The sequence below is a fragment of the Pelodiscus sinensis genome, chromosome 4 (assembly GCF_049634645.1).
Source record: "Pelodiscus sinensis isolate JC-2024 chromosome 4, ASM4963464v1, whole genome shotgun sequence".
NCBI lineage: Eukaryota > Metazoa > Chordata > Testudines > Trionychidae > Pelodiscus > Pelodiscus sinensis.
The window spans coordinates 107,194,899-107,221,143 of record NC_134714.1 but is presented as its reverse complement, the minus strand read 5'-3'; the positions used below and the strand labels follow the sequence as shown (position 1 = coordinate 107,221,143).

At 46.3% G+C, this 26,245-nt stretch overlaps 1 protein-coding gene and 1 long non-coding RNA gene across 17 annotated transcripts in view; one reads left to right on the top strand and one right to left on the bottom strand.

The window, feature by feature from the left end:
* The window catches only part of DENND2B (DENN domain containing 2B), a 353,709-nt gene that overhangs the window by 195,415 nt on the left and 132,049 nt on the right, over positions 1-26,245 (bottom strand). For 3 of the 15 annotated variants that reach the window (XM_025189962.2, XM_025189961.2, XM_075927974.1), the window contains exon 3: positions 4,470-4,534. The exons of 10 other annotated variants lie outside the window; for them this stretch is intronic. In XM_025189962.2, the coding sequence (XP_025045747.2) occupies positions 4,470-4,486 (17 nt within the window). In that variant the 5' untranslated portion in view covers positions 4,487-4,534. Of the gene's footprint in view, positions 1-2,199; positions 2,413-4,469; positions 4,535-26,245 lie in introns of those variants that run through there. 2 more of the 15 variants (XM_075927982.1, XM_075927980.1) reach the window with 2 other exon arrangements.
* LOC142829215 (uncharacterized) lies at positions 9,206-15,565 on the top strand. 2 transcript variants are annotated; one of them, XR_012903635.1, is made up of 3 exons: positions 9,206-9,337; positions 13,764-13,843; positions 15,382-15,565. It is a non-coding gene; the product is annotated as an uncharacterized LOC142829215 (long non-coding RNA). The 2 variants fall into 2 exon arrangements; XR_012903634.1 differs by lacking the exon at positions 15,382-15,565 and having other exon boundaries at positions 13,764-13,986.

The window sequence follows — 26,245 nt, the reverse complement described above, 5'->3', positions numbered from 1 at the left end:
AGTGATTCAACGGGGCAGTGCTGAACGGAGCCCAGGGTCAGCTGGGGATTCCAGCTGATCCTGAGCTCCCGCAGTGCTGCACCTTGGAAACACTGCCGTTGCGTTTCAAAGAAGCAGCTGCAGTGCGCCTGGGGTCAACTGAGGACTCCAGCTGATCCCCAGCCTCCACAGCACTGCCCCTTTGAAACGCCGCTGCAGCATTTCAAAGGGGCAGCACATGCAATTAATCTTGTGATTATTGCAATTACATTTTTTAATCATAGGATTAATCACAATTAATTTTAAATCACTTCACAGCCCTAATTGAGAAGTATATGTAAAGTCCTTTTTCCATCTAGTAAAGTAGATCTAGCTATTTAAGAAATAAGTTAAAACTCAGAGTTAGACTCCATCCAGTTCCTTAGGTGCACATAGAAGAGTGTGTGTTGCACAGGCACTGCTAGCTAATATTTTTACTCTTGTAATTCTGATGTTGCACTAATTGCTTTTGGAGCTGTGTTGTGAGCTGGTGGGGTAAGTATCAAAGTGTTTGTCTGTCTGTGAATATTTGTTTGTGTGTTTGGCGGTTTGAAAAGAGCAGCAGTTGGAAAGTTTGAAAAGTGTGAATTGGGAATGCTTAGTTTCAGGGGCTGATTGAATTAGAGGCAAGGGATAACAGTGGATGAGAAGCTGGTAGCACCGGCTTCCTGTGGCCCCCTATGCAGGAAGGCAGCAGGGGGAAGGAAGTCCTTGTCTGTGCGACTGACTTGGCTGTTTGGGGGAGGGGAAGAGCAGCCCACGTTTCTTCCTAAGACCCGGATCTGGCGCACAGCTGCAGGTTCCCCAGGTACCAGCCAAGCTGTCCCTGTCCCCTGCCCCTGGACAGACATCCACCAAAACCCTGCTCCTGCCCCCTCACTCCTGGCCAGACACTTACCCCCAGCTTGTTCCTGTACCCTATTTTCCACCCAGATTCTGTACCTCCATCCCCATCCCACTCACTGGCAGCCCTGTCCTGCACACTGGATCTCTCATTTTTGGCCCCACCTCAGAATGTAGAGGGACCCACAAAATCAACTAAACCTGCAACTGCAGAAGAGTTAATCTGGCCTGGGGCTGGAGTGCCAGGGGAAGGAGGTGTCTCAGTTGGGGCCACATCAGTGAGGCTTGGGGTTTTTTGGAGGGGTTGTTTTTTTGCATCTCACTTGTGTGGCCACAACTGACTTCTCTGTGGGTCAGTGGCCCCTGACCCAAAACAGGTTCCCCTCCCCTCTCATAAATAAAGACAACGCTGAAACATTTTGTGTTTGACATAATATTTTCTTTAAAAATGAAGCCTGGCCAACCAGCCCCCAATTGGGACCAAACCCCATCTGGCCGCAGCATCATAACACTCCTGCACTCCCCTTCGGCTGAGGTTTGGGGTCTATCATACACCAGAACTCCCTGTCCTGAGTCTCTCACATCCCCAAACTCCTGCACCCCTGTATCCTCAGTCTTCTGCCACAACACTCCTGCACCACCCACACACTGTGCCCTGAGTCCCTCATATACCCCAACCCAAACTCCTGCACCCTCACATCCACAAGCCTGTGACTTGCTTAGCACCCCAACCCTCCACTTGACCCAACACTCTCTTGGAGCCTCCTCCCTGAGCCAGCATCACCTTCTCCACCTTCCTGCTGCACCCAAATTCTCTCCCAGAGCTTGCACCTCTCACCCCTTCCCACACCCAAATCCCTCATTCCCACCCCAGAGCCTGCCCCTCTTGTCTCAACCCAGTGAGAGTGAGTAAGGGCTGGGGACACCAAGTGATGGAGAGGAGGGGAATGGAGAGGGCGGGGCCTTAAGGAAAGGGTGGGGTCTTGAGGAAGAGATGGGGAGTAGATCTTGGCTTGCCCTGACATTTAAAAAGTGATCTTGGGTATAAAAAGATTGGCGATCACTGGCCTAAAGCATGAAAGATTACAGATAGTCCCCAACTTAAGAATGAATTATGTACCAAACACTTGGTAGTAACTTGATCTGTTTGTAAGTCAGACCCCATTCATTTAAATGGGACCGTGCTGTTCGTAAGCGTGGATCGCCGTTCGTAAATCGGGGACTGGCTGCATGGGAGGCTGGTTGTAAGTGCGGATGGTCATACATCGATGCGTTCATAAATTGGGGACCACCTGTATATCCCTTGTCTTAATCTTATTTCTTGGGTTAGACAAATACCTGTGAAGGACTGTGTCATAGTTGACTGCAGTAAAAAACAAGGCTCTTCTTATAACATCAATGTCTCTGAATCTCCTGGTGTGCCCTATGGATTTGGAATCATATTTCATTCATTTCAACACAAGTCTTTCCAGCAAATTTCATTCTCATTTATACTAATAACTGCAAGTTACATTGATGTGGAGGGCCAGATCCTCAGCTTGAGTAAATACATGACGTGAATGGAGAAATACCATTTCAAACCAGCGGAGAAAAGAAGTTCTAAGATCAGGAGGGCACTACAATCACATGTCTTAGAATTTACTCTGCAGTTCCTACACTTCAGAAATTTATTCTTTCCTGTTGTGTAAACTGAATACTCTACTAGCACTAGTTCTCGTCAAGCTAGCACACTACAAATAGATGACACCCAATGCAGCACAAGCTGCAAGAAGGGCTAAACACTCTTATTGTATGCCCATCAGAAATGCCAGATATGTACGGCGGGGAGAGCTAGGCACTCCTGCTGCCACCACTACATTCTAGGTCAGGGGTGGCTAACCTATTAAACGAAGAGAGCCAAAACAGCGGCGGAGAGCCACACCAAAGTTGTTGAGGGGGGAAAAAAAAACCCTGCCCCTCTAAAAACCACAAAAAGGACACTGCCCCTTTAAAAAACTGTAAGCAGGCTTTTTGGCCACATCAGGCTCCCGTCAGCCACTTGCACCAGGTGAGCACAGGGGGCCTGAGCCAGGGGCCAATTGTAGGGGTGCATAGGGTGGCTTTGCGAGCAATGAGGAAGCTTTGCAAGTCGCACTTTCAAGGGTGAAGGCAGCTCGGAAGCTGCGAGTTGGCCACCCCTGTTCTAGGTCTTCTTGAGCTAGAAATCACATTCCCAGATTGGAGTGGAGAGATACTTTCAGAAAGACATCCAATCCCAATGGAGACTCCAGATGATGATCATTGAACAACTGGGTAGTGAAGCTGAATTTTTCTAACATCAACTTATTGGCATAAATAAAAGCAGAAGATGGCCCTTCACCCCACCCTCCTCACTTAGCAGACTTACATGTTTTCATTTTATAGCCTACTCAAAAAATCCTCCCTAACCATATGGTTCTTTTTTGAGCATGGTGAATCCTGTTTGTCTAAGACTGCCCTCATTTCTAAAGCATATATTCCAGTAACTGTACAATTCCAATTAAATGTCCTTGAAGTATGTTGCAATCCTTCAAAGCCATCTCTCTGGAAGTCAGATATATTAGAATTGTTTATCTGTCTGCTTATGAAGAGTCCCGACTCTATTATTTACCAAAGAGCTCTGAACTCACAAAGCCAGAGCTTTTTAACATCTCCAAGATCCTAACCCTCTAACTCAGAACATTGTCATGTTCTAGCATGTAAGTCTTGCTGCGTAATTCTGAACAAGGCCTTTCAAACTGTATCTCAGTTTATCGTGGGCAAAGTGAGTCCTGTCTTAGTTGTTGCAAATATTAATTAACATTCATGAACAGTTCTGAGCTGCTTAGATATGAATGCTGCTATGTACTAAATATGAATCACTGATGTACCAGGGAACAGCTGAGTGTTTGAGACCAAAGGCTTGCATATGTTTCTAAAGCCCCAGTCAAGGCAAATTATTTTCCTCTTACAAGCTCTGTTGATCAAAACAGTATGATGAAATTTTATTGCAGCAGATCTGAAGGAACAGGCCCCCTCCTAAAGGAATATCAGGAACTATTTTCGAGAATTAGAGATTTAATGGGAAGCAAGCCACCAATCCTGTTGTATGTTTTGAAAAATGGTCCCTACACCATAGTATAGTGACTGTATCACTGGAAACAAATAACTAATAATAAATAATAATAAATAAAATAAATAATAATAATAATATGGTGAAATTGTGGACTGATTATTTATTCAGGTAGCAGGAGTTGTTCCGGCTCTATAGGCATCTAGGGGTTAGTTCTACAGCGAGAACATTTTTTCTAATTGCTTTGTTTAAGGATAGCTTGCCTGCACTTCAATAACAGCTGCACTGCTAAACTCTCTTCAGTAACAGTTTGGCTTTGGTGGCAGTTTGCCTATTCCGTTCCAGTAAAATAGACTATTATGTTCTCCCAACAGCCACAATGCCCTATTTGGTTAAAAAAAGGAACATCCACCCATGTAAAAATCAGTCAAATGTTTAAAAATTTTAGTGTCTAGTGTGCATCTGTATAGATACCATTTTATAGGGCATTGCTCCCAGGTATTCTGTGTTTTAGCTGGGACTTCTAGGCTGATCCTACCTTGAGGATTTTGACATCAAAGCAGCTTCCTGTGTGGCTCTTCTTGCATGGGGCCAGAAGAAGTGCTGAAATCCAAACATAAGAAAAGGAACATCCAAAATCATGGCAAGGGAAAAATAACTTGTGTTTGCTCACTAAAAACGTGTGAAGAGAAGCACATGTCAAAGATCATGTCAAGATTTAAAAGAGGCAAGTTTGTTTCCTTACTGCAGTTCAATACAAAGGCACGAAGCTAGAAGGAGAGAGAAAATGATCAGAAGAGACACTCATTTTGACTTTTCAGACTAGCTTCCCTATCCTAGGGATGTAATAGTATAGTCGATTAACCGATAAGCAAAAGCTGATAGGTTAATGCCATAGTCCAGTGTTTCTCAACCTTTTTTTAATAAAGTACCCCTTTAAAAAATTATAAGTACCCCCAGTACCTACAGTTTTCAGACACACAATTTTTTTCTACCATTGCAGCACATTTGTTTAAACAACTTAAATTGTAGCTGGGTGTGTGATGAAATTTTGGGGTGTAAAAAATACAAAAATAATAAAGCTCAGTAAAACAGACAAAAATTCAGTTTTCTCCCCCAGACTTCTCTCAAGTATCCCTAACTGTACTCGTACCACTGGTTGAGAAACACTGCTATAATACACGCATCCCCACCCCCACCCAAACCCTTGCCAGTAAATTTTTTAGCAGGCTGGCCAGCGGCCCAGTTCAGTCCCGACTTACACTGGGTCCTGGACCTACCCCCACTGTGATTCTGCATTTAAAGTATTAGGAGCCAGGTGGGCAGGCAGCTCAGCTCAGTTCTGGCTCGTGCTGGGTCCAGGAGCTCAGACCTTTCCCCCCGGACAGGGGCTGCCCAGGGACTATAGAATAGTCGAGTAACCGCTAAGAATTCATGAGGTTACTCGACTATTCAATTAACCGATATAACATCCCTACCTTATCCATGAAGTTTTATTGTTTGGTAGGTACAGAAATCCATGAGAGAAATAAATACTCATAACATCTTGTAAGTCACATGACAGCTTTCTTGCCAAATCTGTCTTGTTTTCTGGGCTTCCAGCGTTTTCAAGATAATGGCAAGACTGGACAAGACTTAAGGGTTTACAGGGTCAGACCTTTAGATTCCAACAAGGCCAAAATTGATACATGGGCCAAACAATGGACTCCCTGGGCCATCATAGGAGAGAGCTGCCAGGATTTCTGAAAGGCCAATCATCAGGCGGGAAGCTCCAACCATCGTGTACGCTCCGTCTGAGGGAAGTCAGAAGACTGCACACAGGACTGGGCCCAAGGTGGATCATCTGCAGAACACCATAAAGTACATTTTCCTTCTTGATTATAGTTAGGCAGAATTTTATATCTGTAGTTTAGGTTCTATAGCACTAGGCAATTTGCCTGCCAGGGAATACTTGGTTTAAAGCAACAAATGCTCACCCATATTCTCATACTTGCACAGGTGCTCAAAGATAAAGAAAAGGGGGCACAAACAGTGCCCCCCCCCATGTCCCAGTGCAAAGTCTGGGTCCAATGTGATCCTGGCACCTCTCTAAGCATTGGCTTTGGGACAGCTAGCTCCACAGCAGCCACCAGCTTTTCCAAAGTGGATGAGGAAAGGGATGGAGCTTTAGCTAGTCCATCTTCTAATCTAGAGCACCCAGCACAGCTGAGTAGGTTTAAAGCACTTGGGGGCCTTCCTCTCACCAGGAATACCTACTGTGACAATTCACAGAACATGCTAGTGTAACCCACTTGCATCACCTTGTTTCTCCACAACTGCCTTTTTCCTGGAACACTAGTCACTACCCAGAAATATGTCACTGTTTAGTAATGAAAATAATGTGACGAGCACTTGGATGCTTGCAGGAAACCACTGAAGAAGCTCCAAGCAAACTGAGCTACATAGCTGTGATGAGCGGCAAGGAGAGAGGCTGCATTCCTTTTCTCAACTATTCCCTGACAGTCCTCTAGGACTACACAGATCTAAACTGGGCATCTCAGAGCTGGAGAAGTGTGGAATTTCCTCTGTATGAGTGACTTTTAAACTCGCATATTTAGAGCAGGGAAAATAAAAAACAATCACCCCATACTGGAACAGATTTCAGTTCCTTACAGAGTGCCTGGGATAAACCAGAACCCTCACAGCCAGAACTTTCAGAAAGGCTCAGCATCCACAGCTGAGGCCAGATTTTCAGATCTGGACCATATTTGAGTGTAAATTTACAATCTTATAATCCTTCTCGATATGCTTCATGATATATTGTGAACTTTAATTGAGTCCAAGCTGAATATATCTCCCATACAAAAATGACAGAAAATCTTCAATCAGAACTCATCACATGAAAAAAGAACTATACTGGCACTCAGTAGTTAGAAACATGCATATGTCGGGTCTTTGCAACACTTATAAATGAAAAGTTATTGCTTCAAAGAATAGTGGTAGAAGTGCTTCAAAGAGGAACTGGTGCCTCAATGAAAACTCTGAACCAGTGTGTATCACTAGCATATCACATATTCTACTTTTCTTCCTTTGTCCTGTCTTTTCCCCAAGGATATTTGCATTAAAACATGAGCTTTGTTTTCTAAAAGCTCATCTGCTCTGATTGCTCATTCCCGCATTGAAATCATAATCCTCTGGATGTAACAGCAAAATAATTTGCACAATAGCCAACTGTCTGTGATGTCACAAATAGAGGATTATGACTTCAGTAGGGAAACGAGTAATAGGGGCAGATGAGCTTTTATGAAACGCAGATCCTTTTTCTGTGCAAATTTCCTTTGTGATAAAGAACAAAGGGGAGAAATGGACAAAAATGGTACATAAAATGACTTGTTTCAAAACAGACTTTTTTTCTCTCTCAAGGTTTTTCATGGGGTTTCAGTAACTCTTAAAAACATGCACTTTACAATTCAAAGCACACTTCATCCTTCATCCTATGCTGCTGCTTCAGGAGCTGTGGAGGAGCATATGCTACAGAGCACACACAAAGGGAACAAAGCTAAGTGGAGGGTCTTGGTATTTCAGAATGAAGCTTCTGAAGATGTTCTCACTGCATTTGTAACCCTACCTACAGCCTGCAATCTAGGACACCCTTGCTTTGAAAAGGCTGGGGATGCTGCTCTTCAGCCTGATCAACTCCCTGGGTAAGAGCTTGGGGTGTGGGCCAGAGAAATTGGAATGCACAGTAAGGGGCAGGCTAGCCAAAGGCCTCTCAGGGTATGTCTACACTACCACCCTAGTTCGAACTAGGGTGGTTAATGTAGGCATTCGAAGTTGCAAAAGAAGCCCAGGATTTAAATATCCTGGGCTTCATTTGCATCTTGCCGGGCGCCGCCATTTTTAAATCCCCCTTAGTGCGGACTCCGTGCCCGCGGCTACACGCGGCACTGAGTAGGTAGTTCGAATTAGGTTTTCTAATGCGAACTACCGGTACACCTCGTTCCACGAGGAGTAACGGTAGTTCGAATTAGAAAGCCTAATTCGAACTACCTATTCCGTGCCGCGTGTAGCCGCGGGCACGGAGTCCGCACTAACGGGAATTTAAAAATGGCGACACACGGCAAGATGCAAATGAAGCCCAGGATGTTTAAATCCCGGGCTTCATTTGCAACTTCGAATGCCTACATTAACCACCCTAGTTCGAACTAGGGTGGTAGTGTAGACATACCCTCAGGGATGGTCTAGATCAGTGGCTTGCGGACTCAGGGCTCCCCTTCCACCCTGTTTCAGGGAGTCCATGCTGGCGCGCCAACCCTCTGCCTCCCTCCCCGCCACCCCACTTCCCCATGAGGTTGGAGTTCCAGTGTTGGCTTCCCACTGCAGGAAGGGGCGAGTCTCACGGGACAGAGTCGGCCTTAGGGGGTAGGAAGCTCCATGCACTGCTGCTCTCCCTCCCCCTGGCTGGGGACATGGCAGCGCAGGAAACCACTCTCTTAGTGGCTTTTCTCACTGCTCCCACTGGCTAGAATCATGGCCAGTGGGAGCAGCAGGGGGCGGTGCCAGGGAGAAGGCAGCACAGCATCAGGTAAGCACTCCTCCTCCTCCCTATGCCCAGACTGTGTACTCCCATCATCCTCATACACCCCCTAATTGAGATTGCACAGCCCCACTCTGCTCCTTGCATCCTCCCTCCTGCCCAGACTTCCCACCCCGCTCCTGCACCCTCCCTCCCTCTCCCTGACACCCCTACCCTCAGCCCGCTGCTGCACCCAACCTGCAGGCCAGTATCCCCACTGCCTCCTACACCCATTTTGTCACAATGGATGGTTGTCTGGGGGCCTGTAGATAGGTCTGTATTGAGCGGGGTGGGCCACGGGCCAAAGAGTTTGAGAACCACTGCACTAAAGGGTGTTTGGTCCTGATGATCTCGCAAGGTTCCTTTCATGCCTATGATTCTATGACATAGGAAGAAGAACTTGGAGCTGAGTGTGCGGCAGAGAGACCACAAAGGTGGGTGTGGGGCAGGGCTGGGCAGGGCAAAATACAGCCCAGGGGCGACATCTGGCCTCCAAGCCACCGCATCCAGCCTGTGGAGCACCCTGCCTTGACCCTCAGACACCCAGATGATGCAGTTTAAACCCCAGTCTTTGTGGCTCTCTGCTCTGCAGGGAGGGGGAGGGATCTTGTGATCTTGGAAACAACCAACCAATAGGAATTGACCCCAGCCAATCTCTCAGCTCCTATTGGCTGGAAACAACCAACCAATAGGAGCAGAGAGATTGTCCTGGGGAAGAGGGCACAAGCCTCTTTCCCTTCTTGGAGCTGAGACCCAGGTGGAGGGAGTAGCCTGCAGTTTAAAGTGATCTGGGGCTGCAGCAGGCAGGGAGCTCAGCCTGCCTTGGGGGTGCTGCAGGACTGCTGGCTTAGGTAAGCACCTCCCAGCCAGAGACTACCTCTGGCACACCAGCCCCTCCGGCACCCCAACTCCCTCCCCCAGGTCACCATCGAAACCCTCTGCACCCCCCACACAGGTCACAATTCCCTCCCAGACCCTGTACGCCCTCCCCCAGTACAGAATCCTCTCCTGCACCCACACTCCCTCACTGACCCTGCACTAGGGATGTGAACAACTAGTCGGTAATCCAGTAAGCAAATGCTTATCCGATAATCGACACACTAATCAACTAGTTACTTCCCCCCTACCTTTTGCTGCCTCTATCAGAAAGAGGCAGGCGGGGAAGATGAGAGGGTGCTTCAAAGCGGAAGTGCCATGTGGAACCCGGGTTGAGACCCTGGGCTCCATGTGGAGCTGCTGCTTTGAAACACCGTGGGAAATATGGGGCCAGCAGGGGAATTGCTTGATCCCCCGCTGGCCCTGTGCTCCCTGCAGCGCTTTCACCTTTGAAGTGTAACCCTGGGGCTGTTGCTACACTTCAAAGTCGGAGGCGCCCTTATCGACTATTTGATTAATCTAAATTTAACATCCCTACCCTACACCCCAATCCCCTGACCTAGGTCACAACTCCTCCTTCACCCAAACTCCCTCTCAGACCTCACACCATCTCTTGCACCCCAGTCCCTTGCTCTATGCGCCCTTCTGCACCCAACCTCCACCCTACACCCCACGTCTCCTCCACAGAAAAGTGCAGCCCCTTGACAACTTTCCAAAATCTTGGGAATGGCCCCCCACCAAAAACTACTACCTACCCCTGGCGTAAGGCACTGTGGTGCGGGGGGGGGGAGGGAGAGTGCAGGACTGGATAGGGCACAACAGAAGACAGTACATTGGGAGCCGGATACAGGGGGAAGAGCGCAGGGCTGGGTGCAGGGACAGCAGGAGAGCACTCAGGATTGCTCGGGACCATGTGGGGTGTGCAGGAGTGGGAGCAGGACAGTGGACAGAGAGCTCTAGGCTTGTTCCTTAGAGAAATTCTAGTTGTGCTGAGTGTAAGTTGTAATCAGCAGTGGAGCCAGGTGCTGGGCAAGCACCTCTCTCCAGGGTTGCCAGTTACCTCACTTCCAGCGTGTCAGACCCAATGAAACCTCTGTCCAGAACATCTCCTGGGTAGAAACTGTAAAAGGAGTGGCAGTTTTATGATGTGCGCAATGGCTGTATGACATATGATGAAAGAATGATTTTGTAGGCAAAGCGCTGGATTAGAAGTCAGGAAATCTGGGTTCAATTTCCACCTCAGCCACAGACTTCCTGTGAGGCCTTGGACAAATCACTTAATCTCTGGTCATACAATACCAAGCACAATGGGGAAGGCAGGGCGATCTTGAGCTGGACTCCCAGACACTATGATACTGCTAATTAAAAAGTGCACAAATGGAGGCTCAGATGAGAACAACTCATTTTTAATTGTGCCCTAAATCCAGGGAAGGTCTCAGGAGGCAAATGTTGCTCACTTACAATGATAACCATCAGGATTAACTCCATTGATTTGGATGATCTTACGTTGGATTGAGACATGAATAAATAAGAGCAAATGAGGGATTGAGGCTTCTGGAACAGAGAACCTGTCTCCCACTGGGAAACCTACACCACGTAATGCTCTTGGGTTAATCCATGGCTGGTCACCTCAGAGCCAGGGCCAATGTTTTCAATTGGTATTGAAAAACTGGGAATTCCAGGGTTCTGTGCAGCTGCTGCTTGACAAGCAGATGCAAAGGATATGATGGGAAGTTTGTTTTGTGCTATTATCTGCAGCATGGGTGATGCTTTTTTAAAAATTTTGCTCTCTCTTTTTATGATCTCAGTTTATCCTTTGTGATCACAGAGAAGCCAGCTTGGCTCTCCTTTCTTGCCAAATTTGAGAAAAACATGGTAGACTGTTTAAAATAAATAAAACAAAGAGCCACCCACATTAAAACTACACAAGATGATTAATGATGTTGCTTTAACAAACGGTGCATTGTGTTCATCTAAGTTGCCATATACTTTCATATTTTTAACATAGATTTAAGCTTTTGAGGGTTTTAAGTGTTTTACTAGCATGTATGGTGTGTCTAACTGAGGGTGGTCCAGGCCCGGCACGCACACTAATCTACAGGTTTTCCCACCTCAGCTCTGGCATACCACATTCACACTGACCTGTTCTGAAAGCAGAAAACAGTCTTTCCCCCATAAAAAAGGCCTGGATAAAATCAAAGACATGTGCTGGACTTAGGAACAGCTACTGTAGTTGGCTGAATTAAACAACAGGGAATGCTGTGTGTTAGTGAGGCATTTAATCCAGCCTTTAAAGCTAATATCTGAACATGTAATTTCAGGGATAAATTAGCAATACTGGACTCTTTCCACTAGCTTGTCTCTCAGGTTGCGTCTAAACTGCAGGGCTTAATTCGAAATAAGCTACACAAACTGATCTATGTCAATTGCATAGCTTATTTCAGAATAGCTTATTTTGAAATAGGGAGGATCTACACAGTGCTTATTTGGAAATAGAGCACTCATCCTCCGACTTCCCTTACTCCTCGTGCAAAGAGGGTTACAGGAGTGTGACGGGATGTACCAACCCCACACTGGCTGTGGAGGAGTTAACCAGGCTTACTGGGCTGAGAAGGCCCCTCGCTCGCAGCCCTGCTGGGCATGCTCCAACTTCAGAGGCCATTTAAAGGCCGAAAGAGCAGCTCAGTTGGGGCTGACCAGGGAAGGGGAAGGAACTGCTGCCAGAGCAGAGAAGCAACTACCCTGCCTGTGTCAGCTGGAGCTACCACCGCTGCCTCCGCCTGAGCCACTGCAGCCACCACACCAGCTTGAGGCACCGCACCCGCCGCCGCACCAGCCACAGATGCCACACCCGCCAACACACCCTCAGACTCATGCCAACCCAGATGGGGATAACGCCAGCCAGCAGACAGAGTCAGGAAATAGCCCGGGGCAGGAGACACCCCAGCAGACTCAGTGTGCTTCAGGGAAGACTCCCCGCCGAGCCAGTGGTGGGAACTGCCTGCCACCAATAGGGCCCTGGGCTGGGGTCCAGAGGAGAGGGAGGGCCCGGGCCCGGGCCCCCTTACCCCACCCCAGCCTCGCCACAGAGAGGGGGGAGTGATTTGTACGAGCTATAGACTTGGCCGCTGGGCCATATTTACCCGACGGGACAACAGAGACTTGGCCACTGCGCCATAGTTACCCCGAACAGGGGGCACTAAAGACTTGGTCATTGGGCCATACTTACCCCAGACGGGGGTGCTATAACTCACGGGGTGGGGAAGTGGATCAACCTGCCTCTATAGGGGGTGCGGGCTACAAGGAGTTGGATAAGAAGTCCTCCAGCTTACAGTATTTGGGCACTATTTCAAAATAACTGCCAGCTGTGTAGACATGGACTAAGTTATTTCAAAATGATGTTGCTGTGTAGACGTACCCTCAGACTCATGCAGCAAAACCTTCACAGATGCAGAGAGAAGAGAACCATCACTGGACTGGCAGCCCCGAGTACTACATCTCCCCCGCCCCACACACACACAGCTACCAATCAGTGGCAGCCCTTCCTCTTCCTTCCATGTAGACCAGGGCTCGCCAAGCCACTAGATCCGACCTGTGGACAACCCTCCCCGGACCCTCAGGCACAGAGCAGCTGTGGTTTAAAGTGCAGCCCTTATGTTTCTCTGCTCTGCAGGGAGGGGGGAAGCTTCCTGTGCTCTCCCTGCCCCCAGCCCAATCCTCAGCTCCTACTGGCAGAAACAACCGGTTAATAAAAACTGACCTCAGCCAATCTCTCAACTCTGATTGGTTGGAAACAGCCAGCCAGTCGGAGTTGAGAGATTGGCCTGGGGAAAAGAGGGGGGGGGGGGCATGGCAAGTCTCTTCCCCCACCCCAAGCTGAGAGCCACATGGAGGTAGCAGCCTGTATTTTAAAACAGGCTGGGGCTGCAGCAGGCAGGCAGCCCAACCTGCCTTGGGGTGCTGCTGGCTGGGAGATACTTCAGTAAATGCCTCCCAGCCAGAGCCTGCCTCCGGCACCCCAATCCCTCCTGCACCCCAACTCCCTCCCCCAGATCACCATCCAAACCCTCTACACCCCCTTGCCCCAGGTCATAACTCCCTCCCAGACCCTGTATCCCATTCTACATTCCTCCCCCGAGCCAGAATCCTCTCCTGCACCCAAGCACCCTCCCAGGCCCTGCACTCCCATTTCCCTGACCCAGGTCACAACCCCTCCTTCAACCAAACTCCTTCGCAGACCTCACACCATCTCCTGCACCCCAATCCCTACCCTGTGCGCCCTTCTGCACCCAACCCCCAGCCTAGACCTCACGTCCCCTCCACAGAAAAGTATGGCCCTTGACTACTTACCAAAATCTTGGAGAGGCCCTTCACCAAAAATTATTGTCCACCCTGATCTAGATGGTGGCAGGAGTGGAGTGACAAATGAGAAAGGCAAGGATGGAGAAAAACGGAGTTCAGGGGGAGAAAGAACAATGAAGGTAATGCCTAGGGAATTGGGAGCGTGAGTTGGAACAGAAGCATGTTATCTTTCAGACCTTGTATACCACGCTCATCACTATGCACCTGTATGTGTTGAAGAAAGAGAAGAAGGAAGTTTTTTTTAATAAAGAACAAACAAGGATTTCATATGTGTAGAAAATTATTCCAAGAGTGAGTTGTGCCAGGACCCATTTCTCTGCCACAGCTAGCATGGTTGTGTTGTAATAACACAGATTTGTATTCTCCAAGCAGTCAGAAAACTTGGCTACGACACCATGCTAAGGAGCAGCACCACGGTCTAACTCACATGTAAGCGTAGGTAACTGGGCCTTGTATGCTGTACAATAGGAGATGTTGGCTTACAGGAGAAAAAAAAAAGAAAAGGAAAGAAAAGGAAAAGAACAGAAAGGGGAAACAAAAACAAAGGCAAGAATAAATAAAGCTGTTATAAAGCTTGCTGTTTGCAATACACTGAAGCCATGATTTAATTATTACTGTTTATATTGTGATAGCACCTATGAGCTGCAGACATGGAGCAGCATCCTACCATGCTAGGTGCTGTACATACACAAAACAAAATGCTGGTGCCTGCCCTGAGGAATTTAAACTCTAAGCAGCTTACTGGAGTTTTTCCCAGCCTTCAGATAGGGAGGAAGAGGAAGTCTATGAAATCATGACTGGTGTGGAAAAAATGAATAAGGAAAAGTTATTTACTTATTCCCATAACGTAAGAACTAGTGGTCACCAAGTGAAATTAATAGGTAGCAGGTTTAAAACAAACAAAAGGAAGTTTTTCTTCACACAACGCACAGTCAACCTGTGGAACTCCTTGCCAGAAGATGTTGTGCAGACTAGGCCTTTAACAGGGTTAAAAAACTAGATAAATTAATGGAGATTAGGTCCATCAATGGCTATTAACAAGTATGGGTAGGAATGGTGTCCCTAGCCTCTGTTTGTCAGAGGCTGGAGATGGGTGATCACTTGATTCCCTGTTCTGTTTACTCCCTTTGGTACCTGACACTGGCCACTGTCAGCAGACAGGACACTGGGGGTGTGTCTAGACTACAGGGTTTTGTAGACAAAAGTGGACTTTTGTCGACAAAACTATACCTGTGTCCACACTGCCTTTGAGTTATGTCGACGTATGTAAACCTCATTCTACGAGGAATAACGCCTTTTGTCAACAGAGTTCTGTCGATAGAAGGCATTACTGCATCTACACTGTCCTTTGCGTCCACACTGTTATGTCGACAAAGCGGCTTGCTTTGTCGACAGAACTGGATGTAGTCTAGACGCTCTATGTCGACATAAGTTTTGTTGACAGATTCTGTCGACAAAACTTATGTCGACGTAAGCCTGTAGTCTAGACATACCCTGGGCTAGATGGACCTTTGGTCAGACCCAGTTTTGTCATTCTTCTGTTTTTATGTTCTTACCACTTACTTTCAATGCTATGGGCCAAACATTTTCTGATATACTTCCATCAATATTAGACTGTTACACTAAGGGTTAATTTGTCGTTTTCCTTTCCTTTCAGGAAATCTGACAGGAATGGTGTCACTGAAGCTGGAGCCTTAAGTGTATAATTCATATTGCATTTTTGTTGAAAAAGGCCCTGGACTGGAAAAACAAGGAGGGGGAATTACATTTAGTCCCCAATACAGTATCTTTTCAAAAAATATCCAGGGTTCAATTCAGCAATTAAAGATGATCCCACATTACAGCTGAAGCAATAGGCTGTGAACATGCTGCTGCACAAAAGACTCTGGGTATGTCTACACTACCCTCCTAGTTCGAACTAGGAGGGTAATGTAGGCATACCGCACTTGCAAATGAAGCCCGGGATTTGAATTTCCCGGGCTTCATTTGCATAAGCGGGGAGCCGCCATTTTTTAAACCCCGCTGGTTCGAACCCCGGGGCTCGAACTAGGTAGTTCGGACTAGGCTTCCTATTCCGAACTACCGGTACACCTCGTTCCACGGTAAATTCAAATCCCAGGCTTCATTTGCAAGTGCGGTATGCCTACATTACCCTCCTAGTTCGAACTAGGAGGGTAGTGTAGACATACCCCCTGAGAGCAAGAGAAAAGAAATGGCTGCCTGCCCCATAGTAACTGTAATCAGTGTGGATCTCCTGGTAGGTGACTGGTAAACAGCATCCTCCCCATTGCTGCATGCCAGGCCTCTAATCCTGGGGGAGGATGTTGCTTACAGACGTGTTCAGAAGCGCTCTGGCAAAGCCTGGATTTGTTAAGAAGTGTTGCTCTCTGGTAGCCCACCAATGTGCTAAAATTCTCCCCCGAACCCAGGTACATCAAGCTGCAAATGCTGTTTCCAGCGTCAGTGTCCACACATGCTTTCTCTCAGATAGCGCTAGTGTGCTAACCACAGAGGCACCACTTTGGTGACACAGTTAGCAGGCCAGGCCGGGACGGGACAGATTTTTGAATACCATCTTGCCCGTCCCACAACCCATGCTGCCGGAGCTGTCCCTTCTATTTCTGGCATGCTACCTCTACCAAAGCCAAAGCATGTGTGTCCAGGCGCGCTGGAATTACACCTTCTAGTTGAGTGTGCATGTGTCTGCCAGACTGCTAGTGTTTCAGAAAGCCTTACAGAGCTTGGGGCTTGCATCTCCCTGCACTACAAGACAGGACTCTGGAGACTGACCGGCTCCACTGTTTCAGTGGCATCAGGTGGAGCTGAGACTTTTGGGGCTGCTGGGATCTGCAGCAGGGAGTCTGCCATCCCCAGGAGTCCTGGTTAGAGGCAGAGCTCCAAGGGCTGACAGGATCCTGGGCTGTGTCAGGGAGCCTGCCAGCCATAGATCCACTGCTGAACCCAGAAGTCCGAGGGCTTATAAGCAATTCTGGCTGGGGCAGATGCGTTCCAAATGTCAGCGTGTTTATGGGAAGAGCCCTGCAGATATCTACTTTATATCTGCGGGTTTCCACATCTGCAATCATTTTTGTGGCTATAGATTTTGTATCTGCACAGGGCTCTATTTATGGGATTTGTCTTGCACCACTGTCAAGTTGATCCTAAGGATTTGTCTATGTGAATAATTAGTTCATGGCAGGCTGGAGTGCGACCCGACTCTGTAGTAGCCTGCCATGTACCACCCATGGAGACCTTGCTGCTGTGCTTTATAAGTTCCAAGAGGGCTAGATCAACACAAACAGTTAATGCACTGTAGCCGCATCCACACAGAAGGTTAGTATGTGGGGTAAATTAGAAACTTTTTGGGCAGTGACAGGCTGTACCACGTGTCTTGTATAGCCACACTAGACAAAAAAATCGATCCCATCTCCAAGATGCTCTTTTGACAGGACAATATTCCACTCTGGCTAACAACCCAAAGGAGTGGCAAGAGCACATAGCTCCTACCATACATGCAGCAATGGTGCAGCAAGCTCCATGGTCCCTGCTAACATCCTGCACAGCTGGCTGAGCTCTGCAAAATAAATAACTTTGAAACTGGCTTCCTGCTATTAAAGGAAACTGGGAGTCAGGACCAGGTGTCCAGTATTTTCTGAATTTTTTTACCGGACAGGAGGCGAAAATACCAGACTGTCCAGGACAATACCAGACACCTGGCAACCCTAGGGGCAGCAGGGCTGCGCTCCGGGTCACGGCTTGCTTTTCATCCCGTTCCCCGGGCCCTAAGGGAGTGAGGGAGAAGTATGTGCATTACTGGCTGGTGAGCTCCCTTCACCAGCCAGGCACAGAATGCAAACACTTTCCCCTCACTCCCTTAGTGTCCCGGGGAACGGGATGAAAAGCAAGCTGTGTCCCCCATCTGAAATGGCGCCCTTGGGTGCTAGAAATGGCAAATGCAGCCAGTGAATCAACTCCCCTATTTATCATGCTGCAGGGGGCAGACAAAGATGACAGGAAGAACCTGGGAGAAGGGGGAACAGACGAATGGGGGAAGGACTTGGGGGCCAGGGAGATAGAGAGATGGTAGGGCTGGCTCAGCAAGACAGTGCTTGTAGAAGTTGAGTTAGGCTGTAGTGGGAACAAAGAGTTTGGACACAAATGGGGGAAATACTGAGAAAAGACATGAATAATTTCCGCAGGAAGAGAAATGGGGGTGGAGAAACTCAAGGAAAGGAGAGATAAATGGGTCTACTTTGGGGGCAGCCATACTTGTTCCTCAGCAGAAGAGAGGAATCCCCATCTCTCCTCAAGAGAAAGGGAAGTTGCTCTGTGTTGTTTACATCCCCCAGGAAAAGCCTTTACCCTCAGGGGAAAACTTTTATGTCATACTCCTGAAGATCCCTTAGGAGGAACAGACCCTTTATACTCCCCTGAACTCAGCAGCGGTTGCCTCCTTCCCATGACTCCATAGATAGAGAAAGTCATGATGAGGAGGCACAGAGGGGCGGGGACACTATAAATATGGATAGATGTGCAGATTCCAGACAACTCTTCATCCAAATTCCAAATCTTTTGAGATCCTAATTCATGGTGAAGAAGCCAGAAGTTCCCCAGAATGCATGTACAACCCTTCCATAGCTAGAGGAGTCTGGCAGTTCCCAGATTCCGCCCGTTTGTTTGGAGAATTGTCTTTGGAAACCAAAAAAAAAAAAAAAATGTTGGCAATGATGCGAGAGCCATAATATGGTAAACTAAATGCAGCAAACTACTCCTATCCCCTTTGTTACGAATGTTAGGAGCTATAGCAACAGCAAAAGAAAAAATGTCATTTTTAAATCCCCAAAGAACATGGTTTTCTAATATGGAAAAAAAATCAAGATTTATTGCACCAGAAACTCCCACAGGGCACAGCTATAATACTGCACAATGGTTTTAGTTAAGAGAAAGAATCATTAACCAGTACAGCTGGCCTTAGTAGTTGGCAGACAACATCTTCTCTTTCAATGCACTAAGATTTCCACAGGGAGTAAGCTGGCTTCTACTGCTCTAAGACAGACCTTTCTGTCCCCTTTCTGTTAGCTTTACTCTGGCATCTCTCAGCTTATTCTAATGGATCAATTAATGCCACTGTTTAGCAATGCGGAAGGGTAAGCAAGAAACTCAGCAGCATCTGCTTGAGTTCTATGTAATTTGCTCCCATCCAGCCCTTGCATCTTAGTGGTGCTAGCAAGATTCAAACAGTCCCAGCAAAGCATCTGGCAAAAGGACCACTCTCTCCTTCTGGCAAATTTACCAGGCTCTGAGTTTTGTTCCTGATTCAACCATTGGAGACAGAAGATCAAATTACATTTCTCTTCAACCATTAACACTAATTCATTTTGCACTGAGGCCAGGGTCTACGCTAGCGGATAAGTTTGAATTAAGACACGCAACTCCAGCTTCGTTAAGTGCATAACTAGAGTCGACATACATTGATTCAAACTTCGTGCCATCCCCAGAGGGGGAGACTGATGGGAGAACCAGCACAGATGGGGACACCCTCAGTATTTAATTTAGCAGGTCCTTACTACACCCGCTAAATTGAACACTAGAAGATGGATCTCCGGGGCGTTGGTGCGCAAATAAGTATAGACCCAGCCTGAGTCAGCCTTGCTGGAATTTCACTCATCTATACTAGAACAAAAAGGGAAAGGGCCAATCAACAGAGAAAAGCCATTAGAAGAAAGGTAAAGAATTTAAAGAGTCATCCTTTGCAAATGTAACTTTAAAAATACCAATAAGATACAATAGAAAAGGAATTGCTGATTGTCCTATTTCTCCCAGGAGAAGGGTTATTTTAACAAGCTAGAATATTGTGGCACTGAGCCTGCTGCTAAAGAAACAGTGCCATAGTCCTGCTGGAACTATAATTGTGTTATTAATAAGCTTCCCTGTCTCCTTACCATACACTAGATGATAGATTCCAAGTAGTACTCATGGTCAAGTATCACAGATACACACAGTTCTGACCGTCAAATGGTAAACCACCTATAACTAACCAACAGAACTCAGAATTTTCTGCTCCCAAAGCACTTATCTTTTTGCCTCTTGCGCAAAAAGAAAATACCCACAAGCTACCAACAGTCTAAAGAATTATAAATCCGTGTTCAGGCCACCAGAGGGTGAGCCAAACACAAACACTTGCTCAGTTCTGACATTCCATGCAATACAAGGCCGCAACACACATGCACCCGAGCCAATTTATTATAACCTAACCACTATGAATTGCAACTGCTGCCAGCAGAGGGATTCTTCCAAAGTACAACTCCCTGTAACAATCGTTGTTCTCATCAGAGCAAGAAAACTAAAACACTGGCTTGCGACATCTTAATTTTACCATTGCACCTATGGCATTCCACATGTTCGCTAAGCAACAGTACAAGTGGTTTCAAAATATCCTTTAGTCCTGCACTGAGTAGAAGATGGGCTAGACGATTAGTTACATCTGCTCCACCGTGGCCATTCTCAGTGTGTGATTTCTATAGTGCCTTTGATACACACTGGAAAGACAAGTTCCTGCTCCCAAGGGCGTATGATTCTGTACTATGAATGTTAGAGATTAAGGGACGAATCCTCTCCCCAAAGTTAAGCCTGAATATCTTCACTGGTACTGGGGAATTTGGCTAACAGAAGCATCCTCCTTCCCTGTCTGTTGAACAGAACCGGACTCACTGCACTTGAGTAGTGTTTGGAGCATTAACACCGTCTTACTTCCTGGGGAGAGGAGAGGACAAGGATCCAGAATCACATAGGCCAGGTCTATACTAGGGGACAATGTCGAACCAAGGTACGCAACTCCAGCTATGTGACTAGCGTAGCTGGAGTCAACTCCCCTTAGTTCCAGTTACTGTGGCCTCTCCACTGCCTTGCTCCCACCATTACCCTAAATAAGATCAACCTCTACCCCCAGGATGCAGCCATACTGAGTGCTCTCACAGAGTTTAACATGAGGAAGTACAACAGCCTCAAGATCCTGCCTCTCCCCACACACAGCATAGCTACATGGAGGCTATACAATCAAAAATATCATCAAGAATACTGGATAACTCTAGACTAGGGGTGGGCAAGAGGCAATTAGCAGACTGGAGCTGGCCCACAGTCACCTCCCTGGAATCCTTAGGCAGAGAGCAAGTCACATTCTGCAATGGATGGGAGGAGGGAGGCTTTGTGCACTGCCTCACCTCCCAACAAAATCTCTCAGCTCTCATTGGCCAGTTTCTGGCCAATAGGAGTTGAGAAATTTTGCTGGGGGCAGGGCAGCATGTGAAGCCTCCCTTCCCCTCCTCAATGCCCAGAGCAGCGCCACATGGAGCCTCTTGTGCAGTCCCTCCCCCAGGTCACAATTTTCTCCTGTTCATACCCCCTCCTGAATCCTACACCCCAAGCTCCTGCCCCAGGTCACAACCCCCTCCTACACTCAAACTCCCTCTCAGATCCCACAGCTGCTTATGCACCCCAGGCCTCTACCTCAAACTCTCTTCTGCACCCAACCTCCATCCCAGACTCAACACGCCCTCCACGGAAGGGCAGCCCTTGACCACTTGCCAAAATCTTGAAATGGCGCTCCATTAAAAATTATTGTCCACCTCTGCTCTAGTCAATTGATGCTGTCAGGGAATAGCACTGCAGAATGAGCTGGTCCCTTGTATTGTTTTCAGATTGATTGCAATGCTGAATATCATTATTATTTAACAATTTTGGAAGCTGTAACCCAAACATCATTTTTAAGTGTTTATGTCTACATGTTAGAATCTTCATTTCTGCAGCATTTGGAAGGCTAAACTCCAATGTACTAGCCCTAGGTCTTAGTGCTAGTGTTCCTAGTTTAATCCAATTCAAATACATGAGTAAAATATAATTTAATAGGAATTTGATTTTGGAATGATCTCATTGAAAAAGCATATCCAATGCTGCTTTTGCAATGTAGGAAAGGCCATGGGTTAAGCTTGAGGGATGTCAGATTAACACTCAGATCAGATAAAATTTCAGTCCCTTTTCCCTTAAAAGGAAAGTATGGATCATTGCCAAGTAAAGAGCATTCCATACGCATTGGGGTAAATTTGGTACAACAGCCATATGGAAATACCTTCTTTGAGACAAGAGAAGGGTGAAAAACTATCATTTAACATGTATGTGCTCCCAGGCCAAATGTTAGTGAGCCCACAGCACAGTTGGACTCAGACTTTACCCATCTCGTGGGACATCTGCACTCCAGCAAATTTTCAAATGCTAGCTTCACACATTCCTCCCAGTGAAAGCATCATTAACACGTCTCTCTGCATTCTTAGAGAGTGAGATTTAACATGGAGGAGATCTAATTTGTTTTTTGTCCCCACAAATAACCTTGCTGGCTCTCTGAAAGTGTGGTTATGGTCAGAAAAGCTGCTCTGTTCAAACTACAGCTTTAGCACATATATCTACATCTACTTTGTCTTCCTATGAATCTCATCTGTACATTAGCTGACAAAACAAAACCTTGTTACTCTCAGTGCTACAGAAACCATATAGCTATAGAGAAAAATTGGATTCTGTTACACTTCACACATATCATCAACAGAATCATCATTTTAACTTTAATTACAGACTTGCTCAATGGGATAGATAGATGAAAAACACAGAACAGAGCCAGATTTTATTAAACTGGATTGTACCCAATGAGGCGATTGCCTCTGCAGCGTTATTCCAATTTGTAAACTGAGCAAAACTGACATAGAAATCATCAACAGGAAATAAATGTCCATTTATTTATTTACATTTTATGTATTGTAATACTATATGCAGGTGTATCATATGATTATATCAGTTTGACTGTATCTCTTTCCCCACCCTTTGTGCATCACTTATCCTCTGAGAGTTCTTCTGAGCAGGGATCATGTCTTCTATGTGTGTGTACAGGAAATATAGGGTAGAAGGCAAAGGTGGTCATAAGCTACTTTTGTGTTACCTCAATTCTGAGTTGGCTGGAGATGGCATGCACCCTACGGTAAATGAAAACAACCACCCAGATGTGCAGCAGCCTCCAGCACAGAGCTGGTTGGAAGATAAGCTGTTTTCCATCTACAACTTTAAATTTTGGACTTACTATTTTGGTTAAAACTTGAAGAAAATTTTCAGCTGAAAACCAAAATATTTTATGGTGCTATGGCATCTCCTGAGAGTTGTTTGGGTGATTTATGCTCCCATTCTGTCCCAACTCTCCGGTCAGACTACATCTCCTCTGAGGCACTATATTCTCCCATCTTGATAGCAGAACCAATGAGTCCCATTGAAAAATCTGAGAAAGTCTACCCCTCCGCCAAACAACAATCATGCTGAGCGATCACAGTGTTAAGCTGTAAAACCCAAGACCTCCAAACAGTACACAGGTATCCTCTTCTTCTTTCCCTCTGCTTCACAAACCACTTGGCTCACTACACAATAGTGGACTGATATCACAGACATCATTGCACTTCACAGTCTTATTTCTCCCTCTGCCTCCGCCTCCTTGACAGTTCTTCTCTTCAATTCCATTGCCTACTACGGTACTATTGACAGAAATGTGTCAGCGGGGGCTGGGAAATGTTCACACACACAGATTAATGACATTTACAGCGTTTGTGTAGATGCAAATATGTACAAGTATGTGTATACACACACCCACTGGAAAGTAATTATTAATAAACTTGATACAGAAAAATTGTCTTCAACAAGAGATACAGATAATACTGATGTAAGCGACTGTTAGGGTACTTGGCTCCCATCATGGTTTACATAGAGCGCTGGCAGATCTCATTCCTAGGGCTTGTGCTGTGGCCATACTTTCAGTTTAAAATGGGGAGTGGCCTTGTTGTGTTGGCCTCTGGGTGTCAGTCCTTGCTCACACAGTCCCTTTTCTCCCTGCCGCCACTGGCCCTGCTGCAGCTTGTCTACAATCTCTCCTCCCCACCCCCTTCTCACCAGAAAAAAGATTTTTAAAGATCACAAAGGGCAACCCTTAATTGGACACAGGTGTCCCTAGCTGACCTGAGGTAACCTCTTTTCAGCTCGGGGGTAAAGGGCCTTCACTGTTCTAGGGCTGGTATACCTGCGTTCCACACTCTGATAGCTGTCTGTCTCCTTTTGCCATGTCTCCTAAACACTGCTCATAATTTTTTTTTAAACACCCAAACAGTTCAATAAAGGATTATCTGTATCCACTTTCATGGAAGCATCATGTGAAAAATCTTTTTCTTCATCTTAGGAAGAAAACTACAGGATGTGAAAAACATTGGTACGTATTCAGTTGAATCACTAAAGTGACTGTATACTTGAGTAGAGCACTAAAGGAAGCACTTGTGCAAATATAAATCTGAATATTTTTAGAAAAATCTGAGGCTTAAGTTTTACTGAACACAGTTTCAGGGCATTTTCTGTGCTACTCCAGACAGCTATGTTTTCTTAATTATCTGAACGGTCTTCCTATCAAGAAGTCAATATAGTCTGATTCTCAAGAGAGTGACAGAAATACACTTACCGGTAATAAAAAAATAAAATATCTTTCTGATGATAGCTGCAGCAGAATTTCAGGTGTCTACTCCCTTATTCTTTAATAACAGCAAGTTCCAGCCATTTCCAGTTCTACTGACATAAAGAATAAAGGAATACCATCCCAAATCTTTCTCTGCTCTGTTCCCACTGTCAACACCAAGCTAAGTATTTACACAAGAAAAAGCAACTTGAAAAGCTTTACAAGTAGCAACTCAATTGTGGTTGACATTTCAGACTCACTGCTCAAATGATCATTCCAATTGGTAGAACCCTAAGTAGATACAAAATCTGTATCTCCATCTGCATATACAAAAGTGATCCGTGGATATCCGCATCCACATCTGCAGATGCGGATACCCATCAATTTAAAGCACCTGTCCATAGATTTGCATGTCTCTACCTCTTAGTTCAATTTATAGGATTTTAAAAGCTTTATTTTCCATGCAGAGATGAATATTTGGACTGGGAAGTGACAAAATATAGGAGCATGGAGAAATATGCATTTATAAGCAAAGAAAGTCTTTTGGCCTTTAAACACAGCTACAAGGAGGAACAAATCCTATAACTAATGAAGGTGGGATGGAATAGTGCCATTGGTAAGAGTATTCTTTGGAAACCAGCTGTGGCACACTTGAAATGAGACAATTGCACATTGCAAACTCATTCTTATAAGTAATAAGATTTCACACTCATGATATTAAACACCTTCTATTTTCAAAGTGCAGTGCGTATTAATCAATCGATCCTTTCCACGAGTTAGACAAAAATATATGGGGGCAGATCTCTACGCTCAGCTGAGGACCGAGACAAGGTCTCATGGCTGTCAGAGGAAGTGCTGCAGGAATGTTCTTAAGAACGACTTGTAAAGTGCAGCATTGGCACTGACACTTGGGAGAGGCAGGTGGAGGATCAAGGAACCTGGAGGACCACCAGTAAGAACGGTGCCCGACACTTGGAGATCAGAAGATCAGAGAGCCCGACGTAAGGAGAGTACCCGGGCCTGTATTGGTGCTGCTGGTGTGGGTGCGGCTGGAGACAGAGACCTCACATGCAGCCACTGCCAGAGAGTGCTCCTTGCCAGAACTGGCCTAATTTCTCACCTATGCACTCATCTGTTATAGTCCAAGGGGAAATCTGACTCAGTTCGAGGGATCCCAGAGAGAGAGAGAGTGGGAGCAGAGACTGGCTTGTCCCATGGTTTGTGAACCACTTACCACAGAGCTGTCGGCTAGCCTGCAAGTTTACTCTCAGCCTCAGGCAAAGATGGCATGTAGCTGTGCAAACCCCACAGGAGCTCTGGGAAGGAAAGGAGACACTCCTTTACCAGACACAGCCTGCTCCCTTGCCCTTGCCAGATTAGCCATCTATAATGCGGGAGAGATTCATGAAATGGGGAATGCAGCCATGACTCTGCTTACTCAACCGTGCCCACTTGCCCTGGTACACAGGCCTTGCTCCACCCCCAGCTGTGTGCCCAGATTCATAATCGGGATAAGCCTTACTCAGGCTCCTCTACTCCCTAGGGTGGCCATGTATGGAGAAACTTAAAAACCAACAAATAGCCTGGTAGCACTTTAAAGACTAGCAAAACATGTAGATGGTATCATGAGGTATCGTGGGCACAGCTCACGTCTTCAGATGACCTGAGTATGTATGGAGAGTCTGAGTCAAGCCTTAAATATCATCTGTGCATAATGACAAAGAAGATTACTATGAGAGCAACTGGCATTTTGTTAGAGCTCCTTTCATGGCCTCTGCCTTTCATTGTAAGTAGAGAGAGAAATAGGGACACCAGCAGGACTCAGCCACAGTAGACATACTGGGGACATTTTTTTAAAAAGCACCTCAGTCATTTAGAAGCCTTTGTACTGTTTTAAAAAATGATTATCAAAAACTCCTGTTGACTTTCAACATATCTTAAGCATCCACATCACTTGAGCACTTTTGAAAAAGTTACGCCCCCCCCCCCATAAACC